The sequence below is a fragment of the Protopterus annectens genome, chromosome 5.part0, assembly GCF_019279795.1.
Source record: "Protopterus annectens isolate FY-2018-M chromosome 5.part0, PAN1.0, whole genome shotgun sequence".
Classification (NCBI taxonomy): Eukaryota; Metazoa; Chordata; order Ceratodontiformes; family Protopteridae; genus Protopterus; species Protopterus annectens.
The window spans coordinates 776,717,904-776,740,580 of record NC_056735.1 but is presented as its reverse complement, the minus strand read 5'-3'; the positions used below and the strand labels follow the sequence as shown (position 1 = coordinate 776,740,580).

Below are 22,677 nucleotides of genomic sequence, written 5' to 3'. Positions count from 1 at the left end.
CCCAGCATGGGAAGGAGTTGCTGTAACGTCAGCATTTTGAATTTTGGCACAATAAGAAAAGTGTTTAGAACGGACAAGTCCAGTATAGGCCTCCACTGCTTTTCTTTTCTTGGAACAGTCTTGAGTAGAATCCCTGGCCTTGTTCCAGTGGAGGAACCTTTTCTATAGCTTTTATTTGTAACAGCTTTGAAACTTGTAAAAGAGCCTCTGCCCTTTGATTTTGTGGCAGGTTTGGCATGCCTTGTCTCGTTGGTAAGGTATGGAAGTGGAACCTGTAGCCTCTGTCTATTATGTCCAGAATCCATTTGTCCTTGGTTAAAATGTGTCAGTTCTTTGAGAATAAGGATAATTTTCCGCCTAGAGGTGCTTCCCTTTGAGCCTTGGTAGGTGGAGTGAAAGTCCAGTCATTGTGATTGTCCCTGTGGTGCAGGTGAACTCCCTGCGCCACTTCTTTGATTTGGTGGTTGCCACTGGCGGCCCCTGTAGGAGCCTCGGTATTGCCCTCTACCTCGAGCACGCCTGTTTTTTTCCCTTTGTAACTATTCTGAGTCCGGAAAGGACCAATTCTTTGAAGGCCAATTCCTGCTGAATCTGGGGGGCTGAACCTGGAGGAAATCTTTGACAGTCTGTACTGATTTAGCCTTTTCCTCAATAGACTTCAACACATCCTGTGCATTAGCACCAAAAAGCTTCTGTTTTTCCAGAGGTGCATCAAGGAGCTTAACTTTAACATGGTCTGGCAGAGGTTGTTCTTTCAACCAAGCATGTCTACGAATGACGGCCCCTGTCATGGCTGCCCTACATGAAGCTTCCAATGCATCATAACCACACTGAAGAAAATTATTGCTAACCTGCTGAATGTTATGAACCAGATCCTGCAATGCCTTTCTATCTATAGGCTCAGGAGAGGCTAACTGTTTCTGCAAATCATCCATTAAGTAATCCTGGTACTGAAACATATGAAAAAGGCAGTTGAGTGACCTCATGGCAAGGGTGGAAGAGGTATAAACTTTTTTGCCCCATCTCTCCAGGGACCTAGCTTCCCTGTCAGTGGGCAGAGGGTTTTTGGCCAAGGAAGTAGCCACTGCCTTGGGGCCCTGTGAAATAGTTTCTAGATCCACAGAGTGGGCCTTAAAAACATGCTTATGGGTTTCAGGGACCCTGTAATATCTGTCAGGCTTGACAGGAGCAGGAGGGAGAGAATCAGGTGAAGCACTGGAGTCTGAATATACATCATCAAGGACATCCAGCACTGGAGGGATAGCCAAAGGCCTGTGCTGGAGTAGCTTAAGGAAGGTACGTAGCCTTTTCCTGGAGTCAGAAAATTCCTGACCCTGCCACTGAAAATGTTCTCTCATGGAGTGGAGTACTTCACCAAAAGAAATATCCTCTGGAGGAGAGGCAGAGGGAATTGAATCCTCAGCATCCGAGTCCTCATAGGCCTGGAAGGATTCTTCCTGAGTATCTGAGTGCTCTGAATCCCCAGAGGCTTCATCTGAAGAGAGGGTGTCTGTCTGCTCAGTTCTAGGCCTTTTATCTGCAGGCGGCTGAGAACCTCTGTCTGGGTGCAGCTGAGACCCCCTGATAAGAAAGATTAGATCTGCAGCAAGAGTCATGATCTGTCTATCAGAAGAGGGGCCCTGAACAGCAGGTTTAGGATGGGCCTTGGCCTGGCTGGCAGCCTTGGCACGTGCAAAGGCCTTGATGGACATGGATACTGGAGGCCTAGCTGCCCCACGTGCAGGGGTAACCTTGTCCACAGGAATGGTGTCGGGTAAATCTAGAGCTTCGGTTTCTGGTGGGAAATCAACAACCGGCACCGTTGTGGTCTCCGGGACCGAAGAACACGTTAACGCGATGTCGTCGGTCTGGGGCGGTAGAATTACCGCTTCCAAAGGGACCGATGCACTCGCGGAGGGCTTAGGAGTGGTATCGGTGGAGGACGCGGGCCGAGGATGTCGGTCCCGGTCCTTGTGTTTTTTGGTAGTTTGTGTTGTCGGTAGTTCCGACGGCATGATATATGTGAAAGATTCGCCAAAAAAGTCTTCGGCAAATTCTGCCCGGCACCTGAGAGTGCGCTTATTAAAGCAAGCACAGGCAGCACAGGCCGAGACGTCATGGTCTGGGCCCAGGCAGGGGAGGCAGTAAGAATGGAAGTCCTTACGAGGTATTTGTTTACCACAAGACAAACAGTTATTAACTTTTTCAATTTTTTCTGACATCGGCTGAGGCAAGAAAAAATGTTCCCCAACGGGGTACTTAGCTTTTAGATGACTTCGGTAACTGAAACACAGGAGCTGACCAACCGACACTTGCGAACTGCTTCTGCTTTGGGTACTGCGTGGCAAGAAAGACTGAAGAAGATGGCGTCGGCGGATGCCTTTATACTCTAGCCGCTCTGACGTCGGGGAGGAGGCGACATCAGCCGACGCCGGACCCAGACTTTGGAATCCGGCCGACTGAGGGGCTGCCTGAGGCAGGACAACCCATATGTCAGGACTGCAGTTGCATTCTTGAAGGACATCCAACTGTTCCAGGATGTTGACATTAACAAAGTTTAAGAATCGTTGGGCTTATGCATTAGAAGTGGTGTAGGATTCCCAGTCTATACAGGGGTAGTTGAGATTCCACATGAATAGTCTACTGGGCTGAATGGTGACGGTTTCCAGTACACTGAGATAGGCAGTATGGGCTTCCTGGGATATGGTATGGAGGGGCATCTATAGGCTGCAATTATATGGTATGAGAGAGACCCTATTTATGGTGAATTGCACATGTATGACTTTCAGTGGGTCATACACTTTACCTAGTCGGGGTGTGAGGTTGGTTTTAGTATACACTGAGACTCCTCCAGCTTTAGCTACCTCCTGTGCAGTAGATAGTCTAAATAAGGCATTATAATGTTGTATTTTCCCAAAATGTTATTAAGCTCCATAATAGCAACATTTGATGGAAAATAAATGCATGCCAGCATAATGCTCCTCCCCTGCCAAGAGACCCTTATTATCACAAATCTACGATAATTGTGTTTTTCCCTCTTTAATCACTACTGGAATTATCACCTCTTGCTTTGTCCCTGATATTCTGCTGAATGTCCATCCTGAAATCCTTTCTTTGGCAAATTCACATGCTTATTTGTATTCAAATAGGTCTCTTGTGATATTGCTGTGTGTACCCTGCATTTCTTAATATAACTCAACACCCTTTATTTTTTCTCTATACTCCCTATACCTGTAAGCCTAGTAACATTCTATGATAAGACAGAAAGAGTTGCCATTATGATAAAAAGCTATTACTCCCACCTATTATACAGGACAGTTCTTTTCCAGCTTTTGGCTTACATGAATACGCTGTCTGGCAGGTTGATCTCTTATGTAGCTGCTTCTTCACATCTACATCTGAACTTATGGCACATTTTTCAAGACTTCCTTCTTCAAAGAAAACAATCAAACCAAAATACAATTAAATTTTCAGAACCTCCATCCCCTTTTTTTCTACTTTCCAGCATTTTGTTTGATATTCAAATAAATGAAACTATGACAGAATATATCAACATCTCCGACTGCATTTAATTTATCTTTCCAAAATATTACTGGAAGTTATCTCCTACACCAAAGTTAAAAGAAAATGCTTTTTGCTGAACAGCTGCGAGATTACTCCTAGCCAGAGTTTTTATTATTCTTCTCTGTTTGATTCTCTCTCAGGTTCTCCAAATTTTTTATTTGCTTGCATTCAGGCACTGTAATTAATGTCTAGTAATAAATTTTTACCTAACCTCTTGGTTTCATAGTGCCTTTTCACACTGGGAGATCTCAACACACCCTACTGATCAGCATGCGGCGATTAAAGCAGAATCTTGTATTCATTTTGTCTGAAAAGATGCAAGATTCTTCCCAACTAGAACTATCAGATCTTCTTTTCTGGTTGATTTTCTTTTATTTTATCCAAATTCCTTCTTCGCTGGAATCCAGGTAGTGCAATTACTAGCAGTACATCAGCTTTAAATAAACCAATAAGCTTTACTGGCTTTTTAAACAATTTCATAGTTTTAATACTAAGGTAGCTCTACCTGACCTGGTGATCAGTGTGCAACCATCTTGGTAAGGGAGCATCCTCAATTCCTCAGAGCTATTGGTGTAACCCAAACTCCTCCATCTTCATCTCAGAGCACACATGCACTAATAAACTAGTCCGAGGCAGCACTTTCTCATGCTGAAGACTTCTCCAAAAAAAAAAAAAAAAAAAAAGGTAATCTAGAAGGGAGTTATAAGGAGTGGAGGTCTCTGTCCATATCCATGTCAGATATACGGCCTCTAGTTCTTTTTAGTGTTCTAGGATCTTAGAGAAAGAGCCTCAACTCTAGTTTTCAGTTGATTATGTCCCTGGCTGACCAAAGACTGAATCTAGGCAAAAAAATTGATGGTCAGGCATTAAAGCACCTGCACTTGTAAAAAGCTTCTCCAAAAGACACAGACAGCAGGGATCTAAAAAGGGTAAGGTGGGGAAGGGTAAAAGAGTCCTTTGTCCTTAGTCCAGCCACTATGGAACTCAAGCAACAACTCCTTAAGTGAAGGTTGGTCAAAGTAAGCTCCAACCATTTGACCAGAAGCTGGGAATCACAAAAAGATACCTTCTCAAGATGGATGCTGGACGCACAGCACTTGCAAATTTCTACTGTTTGCTTAAGTGGTGGAAATTTGTAAGCTGAACACCTAGCTACCTGAGGGGAGCTGGAGACATGGGGTAAATGAGGTTAAAACTTACCTTGAGGATGATGTGAACACAGCCTGCATTCTCTGTGCATTGCTTTCCCATAATACACAGTGTTCCAACACTGGACTGGGATTATGTGAGGGACCCCCTCTACAATCCTTGTTCTGGGCACACATAGTCTCCACCATCTTGTGACATGTAAAGCATGCCTGAGCTTCTCCCTCCTTTGTTCTTTGGTGTTTGGAGTGAAACTATAGCTTTCTTTCAGTCCATTATGATGTCCTTTTCCCCCAAGCAGTAGAGGGGATGTCATTGTGGGGCTCTGTTTACAATTTGATGACCACAATACACTCCACTGACTTACATTTATATTTACTTGATATCATGGTCATGATTAATAACAGCATTAAAATCTGTATTATGCATACAACACATGGCAACTGGCAGAAAAAGGGGCTTGGCACATACTCCTAGACTGAGGCATAATTCCATGACATGTGCTGGCAGAAGGCACACAAAACTCCAAGAACTAAAGTTGAAGATTACTTCTTTCTACCTTGACGTCTTAAGATCTATCTATGTAATGTATCTTTGGAAAAAATTGTTTTGTCATGAGTCTCTTAAATGCATCAGTTAGAGATTTTCTCCCTAGGCCTCCACTGAAATTGGGCTTTGCCCAGTCAGACTTTCCTGGTCAACAAAGACAAGCAAATAACAAATAATTACGATAAAACAGATGAGCTACAGACTGAACTAGGAAAGTGCAAAAGTCAACCTAGTATAGACATAACTCAAAAAAAATAAAATGTACAATACTGACATAATAAATGTGTAGTAGTTCACTGGAAAAAACCTAAGTGGCCTTCAAAATGTCCTAGCTGATATACATATTAAAAAGCAAATATAGATTTCTGGTTCTCCTATGGTTGCTAGCCACCTAACTTAAATATATATATATAATTTTTTTTTTTTTTTTTTTTTAAGGAAATACAATTTTTCTGCTTCTCTTATGCTTCTTATCTTCACTTGCACATTCAGGAAAAGAGTTGATGCTGGCAGGTATCAGGGGATTTTTCTTTATGTGGCTCTAAACTCTCACTTGTGTGCCATGTAAGGGTTCAGGGAATGGACACAGTAAGAGACAATCAACTATTTCCTTGACTGATGTAGCCACTTAGATACATCCCACCACTACCTAAAGCAGACAGCTACAGTGAGTTTAACTGTCTCCAAAACAGATTCTGACTTGGGAGATGCACCACTATTCATACCCTTCCTTCCCTCGCTGGGTCCTCATTATTCATGCTGCTACCAAATTCATCTGGATCACATTCACAGTTCCATCCCATTACATGGTAAAAATTATATTATTTTTCGAAATAATGTTACTGGCTGTAAACACTACTGATCAAAATGCAATGAATCACAAGTCATTAAGTTGAAATTATGAAGAGAGAGCCATGATACAGTCATAAATCACAAACAATTAGCCACTATACATCACAAAGGGTAACAAAAATATTACCTCTCCCTCTTCAGTAAAAGTGATTTTTGTATTTAGCTTAAATTTCTTTTTCAGTGCTTTTTTTGCTTCTTTCACTTTGGATACCTGGACATGTTTTTTGGGTCCAACTTCAATTGTTTTCTGCAAAAGACAAAAGGAAAAAATTACTTCTCTGTGCAACTAGTAACCCTGAAAACAGGTTCTGCACTCTAAAAGTTGATGCCAGTATGCAGTACACCATAAGAATGACATAACATACATCATTTCTACACTGGGGAATGACAAGTAGTTAAATCATCTTATATTTTAGCATATCACATCAGAAATGATTTTGATATTTCTAAATAAAGAACTATAAAATCTTAAAAATAACCTTGCACAGACTGAATGCATTCCAATTACAAGTACATAGGGTTACCAGCTGTCCCACTTTGGGCAGTTGTGTCCTGCAAAAAAATTGAAAAAATGGCAAATGTCCTGAGATTTTAGAACAAAATTATTTCCTATATTTTATGTAATAGTTGCATAAGACAGTTATTCTGTATCTGAAATACCTAAATGTTATAAGAAACAGAATAAGGATCTAAAATGCTACAAGAATAACCTTTTATTTAGGCAAAAAAGTGAAGTTCTGTTCTTTGTACTGGCCGTGGGTAAGTTTTGCCCTGCAAAATCTGACGTTTGTACCGTAAATGTCCCACTTTGGGTATCTGAAAAGGTGGCAACCCTACAAGTACAGTTCTAATTAATTAATTTGCTTTCCATCATACACTGCTATAAGTAATTTTTCATATTTGATAGACTACCTGGAAAGATTATAAAGTCATAACAGATATGTACTTACCATATTAACTAACCTGCAAGGAAGACTACTGCACTGGGTAATTAATGGGTTTTCCTCTTTTGATACATGAGTGTAATACAATCCTGAAACCTCCCTAACTCCTCTCATTGGGTCACTCCCTGCCAGTGCATGTCATTAGATCATGCTCTGCTCTACAACAAAGCATTTCTCCCATGCATTTTGTATTTTAGCCTACGAACACTAAGCAAGCACAATGTGCTGAAAAGTGTTTTCTCTCTCAATTACACTGATAAGGTACCTTTCCTCTCAAGTTAGATTAGAACCTGAAAAGGTGGCTTGAGGGTCTTGTGGTCAGTGTGTTTTCCTGAGGATTACTTTCCCCAAGAGAGTAAGTGCTCTGGCTTGAGATCATACAAAACTTCACTGCTAGTACAAATGAGACCTGAAGATGGTGTGCATACCTCTCAACTTCCTAACACAACAAATCTGAACAAAGTTTTAAATAATGGGGGACAAAGAGCGACAAACAGAGACAGATTTTAAATATTTCTCTTATAATTATTATAATAAAATTTTTATTATAAAATATTTCTAAATTTTTATTATAAAATATTTCTCTCTCCATTCAGTAAAACAGTTTACTGTAACTATCCAGGCATGTCCAAAGGGCAGTTTCAGGTGTACTCTCCAGTCCAACTGGTGAATCTGGGCATTTTGAGGCAATGTTACAACTGCCTCATGTACACAGACAACCCGCTCCTCCTACCACCAAACACTAATATATGCGAGAGATGCAATTATACAGCCAAACTGGAGGCTAAGCTCTCTCAACCCAAGACTGGATCACGCAGTCAAGAGGAGAAGGGAAATACTGACATCACACCACCAGTCTCACATAGACCCATTAAACCAGCACCGGCAAAAAACACACGTAAATACATGAAAACATACTCAGAGGCTCTAAATAAAAATCTGCAAAACCACCAGAGACCTCCAAAGCAGACATCCAAGCAACCTCCACCCCCCAACACAAACCATGAAACACATACTTCACAAAACCAGTGTCCCATGCAATCACAGCCCTCAATGCAAAATAACGTACCCAACATACTAGTAATAGGTGACTCTATAGTCAGGCACACTGACGTCCCACTCACTAGGCTGAATAAGAAGGTTACTGTTAGCTGCCTGTCAGGTGCCAGGATCTGCCACATAACACAAGCACTCAGGTCACTACAGAACGAGTAGAAATACAACTCTGTCATTGTCCATGTTGGTGTGAATGACCTGAGCCGTACCTCCCTGGACTACATAAAAAGAAACATGGAAGAGCTCTCTGATTACGTTGCCCAGGCCGATATGACCCTGACCCTGAGTAGCATCCTGCTCTCACCAAGAATGATACCACGGTATAAAGCAAAAACTATCAATTTCAACAATTGGCTAAGTTTCTGGTGTCATTCAAAGGGGATCCAGTGTCTGTCTGCCTGAGATGACATGCTCGACAAGCCACACTGCTTTGCTAGAGCCGGCTTAAACCTGTCACCCTTAGGCTTTCGAATACCCCCATAATGCCTTTTTTAGGCAAGGCTCAAAAGACAAACCCACCGCCGTAAATAGCACAAGTAACAAAAATCTGAGCGTAATACTACTCAATGCCAGAAGTCTAAACCTCAAAATGCATGCACTCGAGCCACTCCTCAGTATGGAGAAAATCGATACATGTGCAGTAACAGAAACCTGGTTTAAGGCTCCAGAGAGCACCCCAACACTACCAGGCTACAACTCACACCATACATTTCGGCCACAGAACCTGGACCGAAATACAAAAGGCAGGGGAGTATCCATATTCATCACGGATACCCACACCTCACAGCACGATGCTTCAGAGATTATCCATGTGCAACTAACAACGGGCAAAACTGCAATTCAAATTGTAGCTTGCTACAGATCACCCACCATGTCCCAGGACCCCCATTCCGCATTTCTGGAAACAATGGGTAGCTTAAAGGTCCTACCAAACACCCTAATACTGGGTGATTTCAACTACCCAAACATTAACTGGGAGAACTACTTCAGTACTAACTCCTTGTCCAACATGTCGTAGAATTTATAAACTCAAACGCCCTGGAACAACTGGTCAACACTCCCACCAGAGGTGACAACATATTGGACTTGGTCATCACCAACATGGGCGACCAGTGGTCAACCCCTCGCTAGTTAGATCTGACCATAAACAAATCTCTTTGGATATCCACATTCCACCCCCAACCCCCGGACAAGGAAACCACCGTGAAAAACTTTTCAAAAGCAAACTTCGCATTACTTAAGGCGGAGGTGGAAAGTTTCAAAGCCCCATGCTAAAGATAACGCTGTCCAAGCTGCAAAATCCTTTACTAATGCATTCTACGGGCACCTACAGGAATGCATGGATCGTGCTATCCCAAGCAAAACCAAGATTCACTCCTCTAAGAAAAGGAAACCAGTCTGGTGGACCCCAGCCATAAACAAGCTATACAACAGAAGGAGGAAACTAGGACAGAAAAGAGTAAAATCCCAAGAAGGGAAGATATCCCTGATCAATATCAGCAAGAAACTACGATCCCTCATAAAATCGTTCCAGGTGAGCTTTGAAAGAAAACTTGCCAAATACTCCAAAGATAACCACAAGGCATTCTTTAGCTATGTCAAGAATCTAAGTGGTAATGCTCAGATATGCTTGTAGTTAGTGCAGAATGGCACAAAATACACTGAACCAACCGGTATTGCCAACATCCTGGCAGACAGGTTCAGTGCAAACTTCAACCCGTCTCACCCCCAAAAGGGCCCATAACCATACTCAAAGAATGTAGAGCCCCTGAAATCACAGACACTCAGGTTAAAATAGCCCTCTCCAAAGCTAAAAACACAGCATCAGTGGGACCAGACGGTGTCCCAGGCTGCGTCCTACACGAGCTCAAAGACGAACTAACCCCTCACCTAAACACACTGTTCAAACTCAGCCTCTCCACAGGCTACGTAGCCATAGAGTGGTGTACAGCAATGGTTATTCCGCTCCACAAAGGTGGAGCCACAACAGACCCCAGGAACTATCACCATATAAGCCTGACTAGCTTGGTCTGCAAGGCTATGGAGTGCATCATCATGGAACTCCTTAACAGAGACATTGGGAACCTCTAAACACTGGACCCTACCCAGTTCGGCTTTGTTAAGGGCAGATCATGCCTCCTAAACCTGGTGGACTTCCTTGAGACAGTTACCAAGGATATAGACGAGGGAAAGACAGTACACACAGCCTACCTAGATCTCGCAAAGGCCTTCAACACCATTCCCCATTCTGGTATTATAGACAAGCTCACCAGCCTGAACATAAACCCCTATGTCACAAGATGGGTTGCCAATTGGCTCACAGACAGAACCCACAAGGCGGGAGTTGTGGGAGCTACATCTGACTCTAAACCGGTTACAAGTGGCATTCCCCAGGGCTCAGTCCTAGGATCCCTCCTGTTTAGCATATACTTCTCAGAGGTACAGACAAGCACAGGAGGACTATGGCTGACCATCCTCCAAAAGGGTCTCACTGAGACAGATACCTGGTGTAAAAATCATGGCCTTAAGCTAAATGCCAAAAAGGGCATAGTTATTCCCTTTGGAAATAAAGTACCCACAAACTACCACATAGGTGGTTGTCCCCTAAATATGAAAAACCTAATGAGGGATCTGGGGACCCAAGTAGATAGTAATCTCTCCTTTGATAATCACATTGCCAAAATGGTTAGAAAATCCTTCTATGTAGCCCACCTAATCACAAAAGGGTTTGCATCCAGATCAAAAGAGGTTATTGTGCCCCTCTACTCATCACTCATCAGACCCATCATAGAGTACAACACTCCATTTGGGATGTACCTTACAAGACACCTGCACCAGCTGGAAAGACCGCAGAAGTACCTCACCAAGAGGATCACTGGCCTCAAACAGATGCGCTATGCAGCTCGAATGAAGAAACTCCAGCTGTACTCGGTTGCATACTGCCTGCTCAGAGGCGATCTCTGCCTAACATACAAGGCCATGTCCAACCCAGAATTGATGGACATGCTCCACCTAAAGAAAACCTTATCCCCTCGAGCAACATGCTCTAGGGATCTAAACCTCACCACAACAATAAACAGGACGTGCTGGAGGTATAGATTCCTGTCCCAGAGACTTCCCATGCTTTGGAACAAAATTCCAATCTACATTAGGCAGTGCTCCTCTCTGGCACTCTTCAAGAGAAACCTTGACGAGTGGATGGGAAACAGAAAGTTTACCCCAGGGATCACTTCAGTGGCTCTGCTGGACAGAGGCACAGGGAACTAATCTAAGGGGGCGGCGAAAGCCTACACATTCTGGCTAGGCTTATAAATGCCTTCGGGCAGATAGCCTGGTACCTACCTATGAACCTATAAACTTAGAATGTTGTTAGAATAACAGGTTTTGTGTTAGCTTGTATTTTCTAATGGATATGAAGTCTGAAACTCAAACATATGTCAATATTTAGCGACTTCAATTCTCTGTAGTTTGTCAGTAAAACGAACATCTGGACAGTTGAGAAGTAATGTGGTGTAGACATTCATCCTTTCTACATCACTGACATTCTGATACGCACTACAGAAAGTTGCTAAGCTCTGGAAGTCGGGCTAGCCACAAAGACTTTTGCAGCAGAAATGCCCAGGAGATAATATTGAAACAGTGGACTATACAATGAACAGCAGCAGTTCTGCCTTCTACAAGGGTGTATTGCACAATAATGCCTTATACATGTGCCATGATCATGGAATAACTATGACCCATGTCAACAAAGTATGCAAGATAAGCCAGGATTACCTAGCAAGCTACACAAATGAGGTGGAATATCTGGAGAATCTCTTCCACTTCAATATACTTTTTATGTATTTATTTGATAAATGAATGGGTGTGCTGATCCTTGGATCCTTTTCAGCAATGTCCCAAACACAACACCTGCAAAAAATATCAATATATCAAACAGCACAGAATCTAGTTTACAGAGATATAAAACATATTTGCAGTTACTAGTAGTACAACACATTAATGTTAAAGCATAAAGTATGAACAGTTGTATTTGTCACCAAAGCAAGTACAATTAAACTTGTACATCTGTGGAAATAAACCTTAAAAATAGTTTTGGTATTTGTCTAACCTAGTACTGTTGTCTTACCAATTGACAACGGTGAACCTAACATCTACAATTTACATATTTACAAATATGCAGAATTTAGTTTCTTTCAGGTTTTCACCATACTGTTAATTAAAAAAAAATTATTTTCCTTGAGCGGAGAGAGAGAGAGAGGGGAAAAGGTAGGTCAGAAAAGGAACTCGCCGGTGTTGCTGAAACAGTTGTACCTGAATGTTTCATTAATGAGTTTCAGAATTTTTTTTCTTAAAGTCAGTATAGTCTGTAACTTAGAATATTTTTCTCCTACAGCAAGGCTGAATGAGAGTCTTTGAAATGTGAAGTTTTGTATTGGGTATGGATAGGACTTTAGAGAGAGTGTACTCATAAGGATAAGGCAGTAGCTGTTATATATTAGTCTAAAGTGAGTTCTTTTTAAATACTTCGATTCAGTTATCACTTAAGACAGCTGCACACACATTAATAAAAAAAAAACATTAACATTTTTCATTTGCATGCATTACATTTGTAATGTATAATGTTTCACCTCTTTTTAACAATTGTCAAACATTGTAACATTACATAAATTGGTCAATTCCTGCCTTCCCATAGATCTCAACCTCTTGAGAGGCCAATGTTGAACACTGCCCATAATAATATGAGACAAAAAACAAAATGTGGGACACCCTGTTTTTTCACTGCTTCAAAATGTGCCATTTTCAGATTGCATGGCTGAAGTGGTCTTTCATCCAAAAGCATTTTGTTGCAAAGTATGTATTAGGCAAAAATGCACACTCAACATTTGTGTTAAATTCTTCTACAAAAAATACATATTATTCTAATCCACTTAAAAAGTTAATAAGAACAACACATTTTGCATCAGTATACATTTATGAAGAAATGACACTACACACTTTGTATCAGCATGCACTGTATGAACCGAAAGCATGACACTTCAATGTCTGACATTGACTATCAACTCTATAGTGATTTACCAGAAGAATCAAAACTTTTACGAAACGGCAAAAATGTGAAGCAAAGTCAGTGACACTTCAAAAGCAAAAGTATGCAGACACATCTCAGAAGAGACCCCAATGTTGCAGCCATAGTAACAAATCACAACAAAACCTCTGCAGATTACTGTCTCATAGATCACAACTTCTTTGCTGAGAAATCTAAGCTACAGTGAAATGTAATGGAGGACAATGATGCATTAACACATTATTTTAATTCACTTAGTAAGTCAACAGATGTATATCATCAATGTCTGACATTAACTATAATCGCGGGTGGTTCAGAGGCAAACCTATACATTTCAAAACAGCATCTTCCCACCCCCAATGCTACAGGCCCAATAATACTCCAGAACAGCTGCAGATAGTTGCTTTTAACATCTCTAATAAAGAATCAAGGACAGAGACAAATGTTTTGTGGTACAACTGGTCCAAAATCAGGGACAATTTACTGCATATTATAATTCACTGAAAGTTGTACTATAATTCACTCAAAGTTAATAGTGTATCAAATTTTGTATCACTATATAATTTCTGAAAAAAAATGCAGATGACAGATCCTGAGGTATTTATAAGAAAAATTAAAACTTTCAGGAGGGTTGTGCAAAAATAGGAGGCACATTCATGGACAGCTCAGAACAGGTATGCTTGCCGAACATGTCAGAAGACTTACCCCCCCCCCCACCTCCAAATTGTTATACCTCAGGTGACTTTCTTCTTAAATTAACACCTTCAGTAGCTATCGCTTACAAACTATCCAACCAATTCCAGAGGGTAAAGGCATAAAATAAACAACATAATCGGTGTAACAGAGACAAATCAACCTGCATTTTCCAGATGGCCACAGCACTACTTCCAATGAACACAAACTGCCGCAGACAACCAAATGAGACAGAGCTTTTAACTAACACCACTCTCTACCTTAATGCCTCCAAATGCAAAATCCATGGTGAGGTGTTATTGTGCTCCTTTTTTCCCTTTTCAAATGCAAAAGCATCCTATGATATCATTTTTCAAAGTATTACTGTGGAACGAAAACTAGTAGAGTCACAACTGGTCAATTTACCTCCTCCATTTCTTTTACAATATTCAGTACATAGTACATATAATCAACTCTCATATCTCAGAGAACCAACTCAATCCTAGCGTTTGCGGTGATTTGAAATATATGACTGATTTCATTCAAAAACGCTTTTACAGTGGCATCTGACCTAGCAGGTCTGCAAAATGTATGCTTACCAGTGCAAACACAATCCAACAACTCTCTAGCTGCATAGTCTCTGGAATCAGACAGTCAACACAAGCTTTAACTGCAGAACAGAGCTGCAGCTCAGTGTGTCTTTTGGGACATTCAACCCCTCTCTGATGCAGGCTGTGTCAAAAAAAGTCTCACACTGAGTGCTCCACATCGAGACTTAAATCTCTTTTCTGTAGCAGCTTGTCCTACCAGGCTTGTTGACATCCCAAACCACTATTTGATTATCTAACATAATCATTTGCAGTGCTTATAACTTCACCAAGGACTCCAGAAGCTTGCACTATTAAAAGCACCACGCTCTCATCTAAAATGGTGATGTGGAGGAACATCTCCATGGATCTACACAGCACTTGAACAAGTACTGATTCCAGACAAGCTCAAACCTTTTAGCAATGCACCTAAAGTAAGCGATTACTTTCAGAAAATAATGGAAAAACAAAGGTGACACCCACCACAGCAAGGAATAAAAGCAGTGTCCAAAACAAGAAATTTTTCCTCCAGAGAATGATGGATATTGTAGCTACTGTGTTCTGCCTAATCCAAGACCAACATACACAAGCAAACAAAACAAATGGTAAAATTTGTCACTGTCATTAGACACAAAATGGACTGGTGCTGAAATGGATCTACTTTGAAATCACGACGCCCACATGATCAACGGTCATATACCAGAGATGAAAACTGCAAAACTTGAAAAACCTGAATGTTTACTTTTTCCCAGGCTAAGTAAACACTTAGCCAACATATCCTTTTCTCCACTGTAGTGTGATCCCAGACTTGTTATATATAATTAGGGGGGGGGTTGTCCACCTAGGTGGGTTTTACTTACTTTGGCGCGAGTTTTGTTTACGTCTGGGCAAGTGTTTACTTACCCTGGGAAAGAGTCGACGTTCAGGCTTTTCAAGTTTCACTATTTTCTTCTCAGGTATATGACCGTTGACCATATGGGCATCAGGATTTCAAAGTAGATCTGCTGAAACAGCCTTTATCCTAGGATCTAGGCATCTCTTTTCATGGTTTTCTGAGCTCTTTCTATAGGAAAAAAAGATTTTGCACTGGGTGAATAACAGTAATCCTATGAAGGCACTACACTACAACAGGCTGACACAGAACTTCTCTTTGTTAATATTAATTCCCAACAACTGAAGTCATGAGAGAAGCAAGGTAAGTGGTAGAGCTCAACAGTTATAAGAAGATAACCATGAACAACCAGCTTTGTAAATCATGGAGGATCCTCTTTTAAAAGGCCTCAGTAATCAAAGGAAGTAACCTGGAGAATAATCAAAGGATACAGGAAAGGCAAGTGTCATCACTTTGTTCTGAAAGTATTGTTTGTCTAGGGAGAACAGCTGAAACATCAGATGGACGTCTGAATCCATGCGACTACCAATACCTTCCAGAAACCATCAAGAATCAGGGAATTGGGCCTTAAACCAATACATGTGAAGGTTGGGATTACTAAGTCCTGAAATGGTCACAATCCTCTCAAAGTCTTATAAATCAGGAAGCGTTGTTATTAAAAATCTTGCATCCTGTTTTCAATCTGGAACAAACTTCACTAAACTTTTTTATCAACAAGAATTGACATTACACTACAATGCGATCAACAGCAGGATAAGGACATTTTCTATGACATCCAGAAACGCTGTCCTGAGAACTGATTCTCAAGGCTGATGCATCCTAAGAGAACCAGTCTTCTACCTTAACAGCTTTGAGTAAGAGTCATAACTGTTGCCAGGCTAAAGTTCTGTTAGGGGAACAGAGCAAGAGGGACTCAGAGCAGAAAGTGGGCTCTAGCACACAGCTGATCACATATGATTTAATGGCTTTCTTCAATGGAAGGCCAAAGATGTAAAAGGAGGGGATTCATATATATGTTCATTATTAGAAAAAGGCCACTGCCCTGCTTCTAGAAATGGTTTCTGATTTCTTAACATATGTCACTACAGAATAACTCCCAATGTAAGGATATATTCAGCAAAGCCAAAGTACAACATGAAAACAAGAATTTGAAATGGGCTATCCAACCTTTGCAAAAAGATGCCAGAGGCCACCATTGTGTGGCATTAGCTGCTACTATATCAACAGCTGAATGGGCATTAGCCCTTTCTTGCAGGCATCCCAAGAACAGCACTGACATCTAGGAACAAGATCCAAGCTATAAATCAATTTGCTCTTCCTGTCTAACTTACAGTTTTGGAGTGATTGACTGGCCCCAAAAAGTGTTGGATAGATTAGATATTAAAACAAGAAGGATGCTTCATGTTAACCAAATGATTTATAAAAATCATTGTATACCAAGATTATATATTCCCCGTTCCGAAGGAGGGATGGGCCTCCTTGAAAATGATTACATGTATAGATCTGCAATTATGGGACCCCACACATATCTACTGACCTCACAAGATCCAAATGTAGTGAAAGTTTTGAAACATGAGGAGAATAAATCTAGGATGACTTATCTGCTTAATTTAGCAGAAGCATATAGACGTTAAGCAGGAATGGAAATCAAACCAGAAGTAGATAAAAGCCAGGAAGCAACTGAATGTGCCAAAAAAACAAAATAAAGAATATAAGGTGAAGGACCAGATGAGAAGGCAAGAAATGTGGAAAAAAACTTAAATATAGTTGCAAGTACAGAAAACTTCTGTAAGAACCTCATGTTGATCAGAAACTAACGTAGGAATGGTTAAGGAGTGGCGAAGGTTTTGTAAAACCGAATTGGAAACAGTCACTCACCTTGTTGCAGGTTGTGACAAACTAATGGCAGAAAGACTGTATACTGAAAGGCATAATAATGTGGCGAGACTGTTGCACTGGGGATTGTGCAAACATTATGGTACTTGAAGTGGCTGAAAAACACTGGAAACATGAGCCACAAAGCATAAAAAAAATGATGAAGTTTATATCACATGGGATCACCCATTAGCAACAGTCCAAAAGATAGATGCTAGAAAAGCAGATATAGTGGTCCAAGAAAAGAAGAAACAAGTAACATTGATCATTGAAATTGCCACACCCAGTGACTACAGTGTCTTGCACACAGAAAAACACAAAGTCATAAAATATCAGGATCTGCAGGCAGAAACGAGAGCAATGTAGAAGAAAAGATACCCAGACAGTACCAAGGAGGAGAAATGGGTCTTATAAAAAAGAATTTACAATCGTATTTGGATATGCTACCAATACATGTAACTAAATACGAACTGCAGGAGGAGTCATTACTGGGCACATTGTGGGTGCTGCGAACAGCACTACTGGCTGACATCAAAGATTGAAACAATAATTTCATGAACTTTAATCATACTCTGACTTTAGAATGGGGTCCATTCCCGTCATGATATTAGAAACCCAAAAGACTTGGAAAAATTTAAAAAAGCAGTATGCAGAAGCTTTTCCAGTGACTTGCTATCTTCTGTCAGGGATCGATGCCAGGTCGCCAAGGATAGTTCTAGATAATGTGAAAGATGCAACACATCGCTAACAGAATGAAGGTTTAGGGTGGGCAAAGAGATGATGCTATACTCAGACCTGTCCATTATCTTGGACTCTCTGAAGTAAGGCACAGTAACCAAGTGTTTGGTTTACAATACTTCATGCACTGCCAAGATCATGACATACAAGTCAGCCACAGGCTACAGGACAATAAAACAGGAACAATCAAGAGAGAGTTAGTACAAGTGGCTCACACTGACAATGACAGCTACAAGTCTGAGTACACGTATACATTAAAATAGGCATCTCTGGTAGCTGACTTTGGAGGAGGGATACCTAAGGACGCACTGTCAAGCTATTCAAGATAAGGTGCTTTCACCTGTTGGCATAAATTCTGACTGGTCTTTAGTGGTGGTGGTGTATATGTGTGTACGTGTGTGCACTTTGTACAATGTTAATCCAGGCACATCGCCATAGCTGAACTTTTTTTCTTTTCCTGGTGTACTTGTCTTCCAAACACCTGAATACTCGAAAGATGATGCTCATTGTACATATTCATCATCATGTCCCCCTTGAAATCTTTATTTTTCTTATAGCTCCACTGATATGTTTACCTGAGAAGTATTACTTTTGTTGCCTTTAAAGAAGCACCTTAAGCACATTAGATACTTTAAACTAGTACTGCTGTTTTTCCTTGGAAAATTGTTTTAAGTACTACAATAACTGGAAATAAAACAGATCATCCATCTTTTTTTTTATGGCGGGGAAATTACTTATTTTTTAACAAGATGGTGTACTTTTCTGGATTTCTCTTTTGGCTCTTAAGGTCATGTAACTTATTACCCTGAACTACAAGATTCTGATCCTTTTTTACTCTCCTCATTAACAAGACTGTACAATAGTCTCCTGGTGCATGCCTGACACAGCCAGTACTTGGGTTCTGGATGCACAGCTTTGTAGGCTCTACAGAGACAGTGATATTTTTTTACTACAGCTACGTTAGTCACTCACCATATGAGTAGATCACTGTAATTTCTTTGTGTTTGCAACAGATTCTCTCTCTACCCCCACCCATGTTCCTTTTCATTCTAGTTTGTTTTAGGTTATTATTTTTAGTCCTATGCTGCAGTACAAATGTTTATATACTGCAAGCATTGTCCCATTTGGACCATGAGAATTTGTAGTAGACTCTCCAGTTACAAGTAAAATGTCCTACCAGTAGAAACATGTATGGTCATGGAGGAGTATCTGCATGCTGAATAAAATATTTACAACCTTATACAGCCTGTGGCCAGGTGCCATGACAGTACAGTATTTTGCATACTGACTAGGGAAGGTACAACTCACAGGAATCACACTAAAATGGTGGTATGATTATTACATATAAACTCGCACAGAGTGCATGGAGCCCCATAAGAAAGTAATGTGGTAGGATGCAGTAATGTAGTGTTGCGTGTATCACCATGAAATTATGATACGATTTTCTCAAGGCAAATACATATTCTCTGTACGCCACCTGGACTGACCAGTTATGACTTTTGTGATTGGACATATTTGACAAATGTAAGGGAGCACAGAAGTGTTGTTGCCATCTGAATGTTACACCATCAGTCCTTGGGAAAGGGTTGTCCACGCATGTATTACATAGGACCCAACCCTGCTAAGTAAGATGCATATCATTACTGCTCAGGAAAATGCATGCAACCAGAAGCAGTCTATGAAACAGGCTGTAGAATCCAACCAGGTGCTGTGAATGGCATAGTAATGTACAGTCAAAAGTATCAAGTGCCTAAAAATGGGGAATGCATGCCATCTGCCCCAATCTGCAAATATCAAATATTTCTTTCAGAAGCCTCTTGACTTATCTGCATGAAACAGGATGAAAAATGAAGGATGGCTGAAAACCAAGCAGCTGGACTACTAAAGACTTGTGAAAACTATTTGTTTGTTTGTCTATTAACTAGGTAGGCTACCTTGGTATAATGACCCTTTTCAGCTGTAACCTAGGACAGAGGAAGTACAAGCAGAGAAAAATGGGAATGTTGATATCTATCCAAGAAAATCAAATGTCTACATATTAGAAACAATATAAAGTACAAGAGAATCACTTTATAAAATCTGATAAATTACACACAATCAAGGTTAACAGTCAAGTTACATTATGTACAAAAACCACCTATGACTCCTACATGTATAACCAACTGAGATGTAAATAACTACATTATTGGATTTGTCAGCAGTAACACATTCCTCAAATAATATCAAGGATACAGGAATTAGTTTTTGCCCTCTATCTGTCAAGAGAGTTACCTTCCAGAATCTCCTCTAGTTGCCAAAGACTTTAGGCCTACTTTCTTTTTAAGCATTTCATTTCTGTTATAACTACCACTTGTTTTCAGTGATAAATGCGAAGACTACGTTCTGTCTTTGTATGGCTTTCTTACACAAAGGGTAATACCCAAGACTGTTTGACTGCCAACCATTCCTAGTTCAAATAGAAAGTATTTTTCCCAAAGGAGAAGATGAATGTTCCGCAGATATTCAAATGCTGTATTACAGTTATTCTTGCATATCACTGAATAATTTCCATGTGCATTTAGGCCAGTGACTGCCTGGCATCTACTGTGTACTCCAGTACGATTATACACATGTGGTCTACCAGTGTGTATAAATAGCCATGCTATAAATCGCAGCACAATGCAGAGCATCTGAAACACTGTTATCAGACATCTGTAAATCTTTTAGTCAAGCTCACAGTCCTTTCTGCAAAAAGGAACTGATTACAAAGGAGCATGTAAACGTCTTGTGCATCAGTATGGTACACAGCCATTAGCTCTTCCGGCAAGTCCCTGCCTTTGGAAATCTGTTTTAGACAAAATTATGTCCTTTGGCTTCAGCCAAGATTAGAAAGACTCCAGCAAAGGCCAAGATAACAAACTTCTGCAGATATGAATTTGTTTCTGTAAAAAGAAAATACTAGCCTGAGATTTAAAAAAAAGATGAAGAATTAAGTTTTTTTTCACGGCATTTTGTAGACCTTTAACATTCCAGCAGTCTAAATGCCAACTATTGAATTCCTTATTTTAATTGGATATACTGAGATATTATAAGAATGTAGGATTGTTATTATACCTGTACGTGATAATGTTTGTTTAGGGAGAGTTGCCTTTGGGCTTAAGGAAAAGAAGAGAGCACAATACATCATTAACACTGTCTTTATGAAGAGGTTAACATTGCAGAAGGAGGTAGCCCATAACTTCTTCAAACTAACCCCAGTGCCTAACCACCCATACTCCTTGTATGAAGAAGAATATAAACACACAAACAAAAAGCAAAAAACTCCTATACATATGTACAAAATATACGTCTTCCAAATGAACATCAAACCTAGAATACTTACACATACACCCTCTGAGCTTCCAAGATCATATGTAATGTAAATACAGTTTAAATATCATGTGGCATGTTTCTGTAGTAAAATAGAGCAGTGTACAATTGTAAATGCATCTACATGCCTACTCAAAGATGTACGCTCTCGGGAGTCCAACATTTAATTTGAATTTTAAGTAACTAAGTTATGTGTTTAGGTAAAATTTAAATGATGCAGTATGCAAGTTAGTAAATCACTACTTACTTCAAATATCTTTTATCTTACGATAGCAAATAGTAAAAGGATATCAACATCTTTTCCCATGAAGAAAAGGAAAGAAGGAGATATTTATGTATGGTAACCTAGCACCACGCCACAGCTAACTATGTTAACATCATATCATAACGCCACCATCATACATAAGGAAGAGAGAAACCCCAACAGTTTAACTAAGAAATGTTAAAAAAAAAAAAACAGTTAAGAGCCCTCTGTTCTACTATCAGGCTACATGACATGTGAATATGAATAGTTACATGAGATAGAGCCACTTACAACAGCCTTAGAGCCGTGCACTCTAGGATATTTAGTTTGCATACCTTGAGTTTAACAAATTATCCCATAGACTATTTTAAGGTCAGCAATAAGTCTTGGCAAGTACCACATACCACATATTGTATTGGTTACCCTATGACACAACACTATTATCAGCCCCTCAGCCGTTTCAAGAGGCATGCTACAGTAACAAATATTGGAATAGAAATTAGCTAATACAGCTAATGAGCTATTGGGGGAAGTAGCTTGCACAGAATTAATCAAGAGAAATTAGCAGGTGAAGAAGAAAGACATCTTTCTGTTTATAGAATTTGAAACATGGCAAGATATAAGTGAGGTTATCTTACATAATGTATATTACATGGCTGACATCACCATAGCTTTACTGTTTAACACAAATAGTGTTAGAGGTCCACACATGTCACACTACAAGTGTGTTACAAATCTAGCATACAGGTTTAAAAAACAGAGCCAGCGTTTTGTTATAGGCAGTACAATCTATACAGAATTGAAAAAAAAACTGAGCGTTAACTCCGCATCCCATCTAAATAACCACAGATCACAGATCCCTTATCGACAAGGTCAGGAACCTGATTTCTGTAAGCTACGCTTGCCTAACTGCTACAAAGTGGACACTGTAAATTGCAATCTCTTCTATCAATGTCGCCTACATCAATGATATAATATTGCCATGGTGTCTCTCTAAACCATACCTGGTGAAATTTTATCAATGCAAAATTTAGCGACTGTAGAAAATAACGTACTTATCTGATAAATTTGTCATGCAGCACTTTAAAAGGGTTATTTAAAAGTTACTATATTAAAACAAAATCTTGTGACACTAAATCACACATTTA

The 22,677-nt window shown here is 40.1% G+C and overlaps 1 protein-coding gene across 1 annotated transcript in view; it reads right to left on the bottom strand.

The window, feature by feature from the left end:
* Window positions 1-22,677, bottom strand: part of DDX10 (DEAD-box helicase 10) — a 1,393,858-nt gene that overhangs the window by 49,838 nt on the left and 1,321,343 nt on the right. Inside the window, exon 14 of the mRNA XM_044071854.1 lies at window positions 6,239-6,358. Coding sequence (XP_043927789.1) covers window positions 6,239-6,358 — 120 coding nt within the window. The remainder of the gene's footprint in view (window positions 1-6,238; window positions 6,359-22,677) is intronic.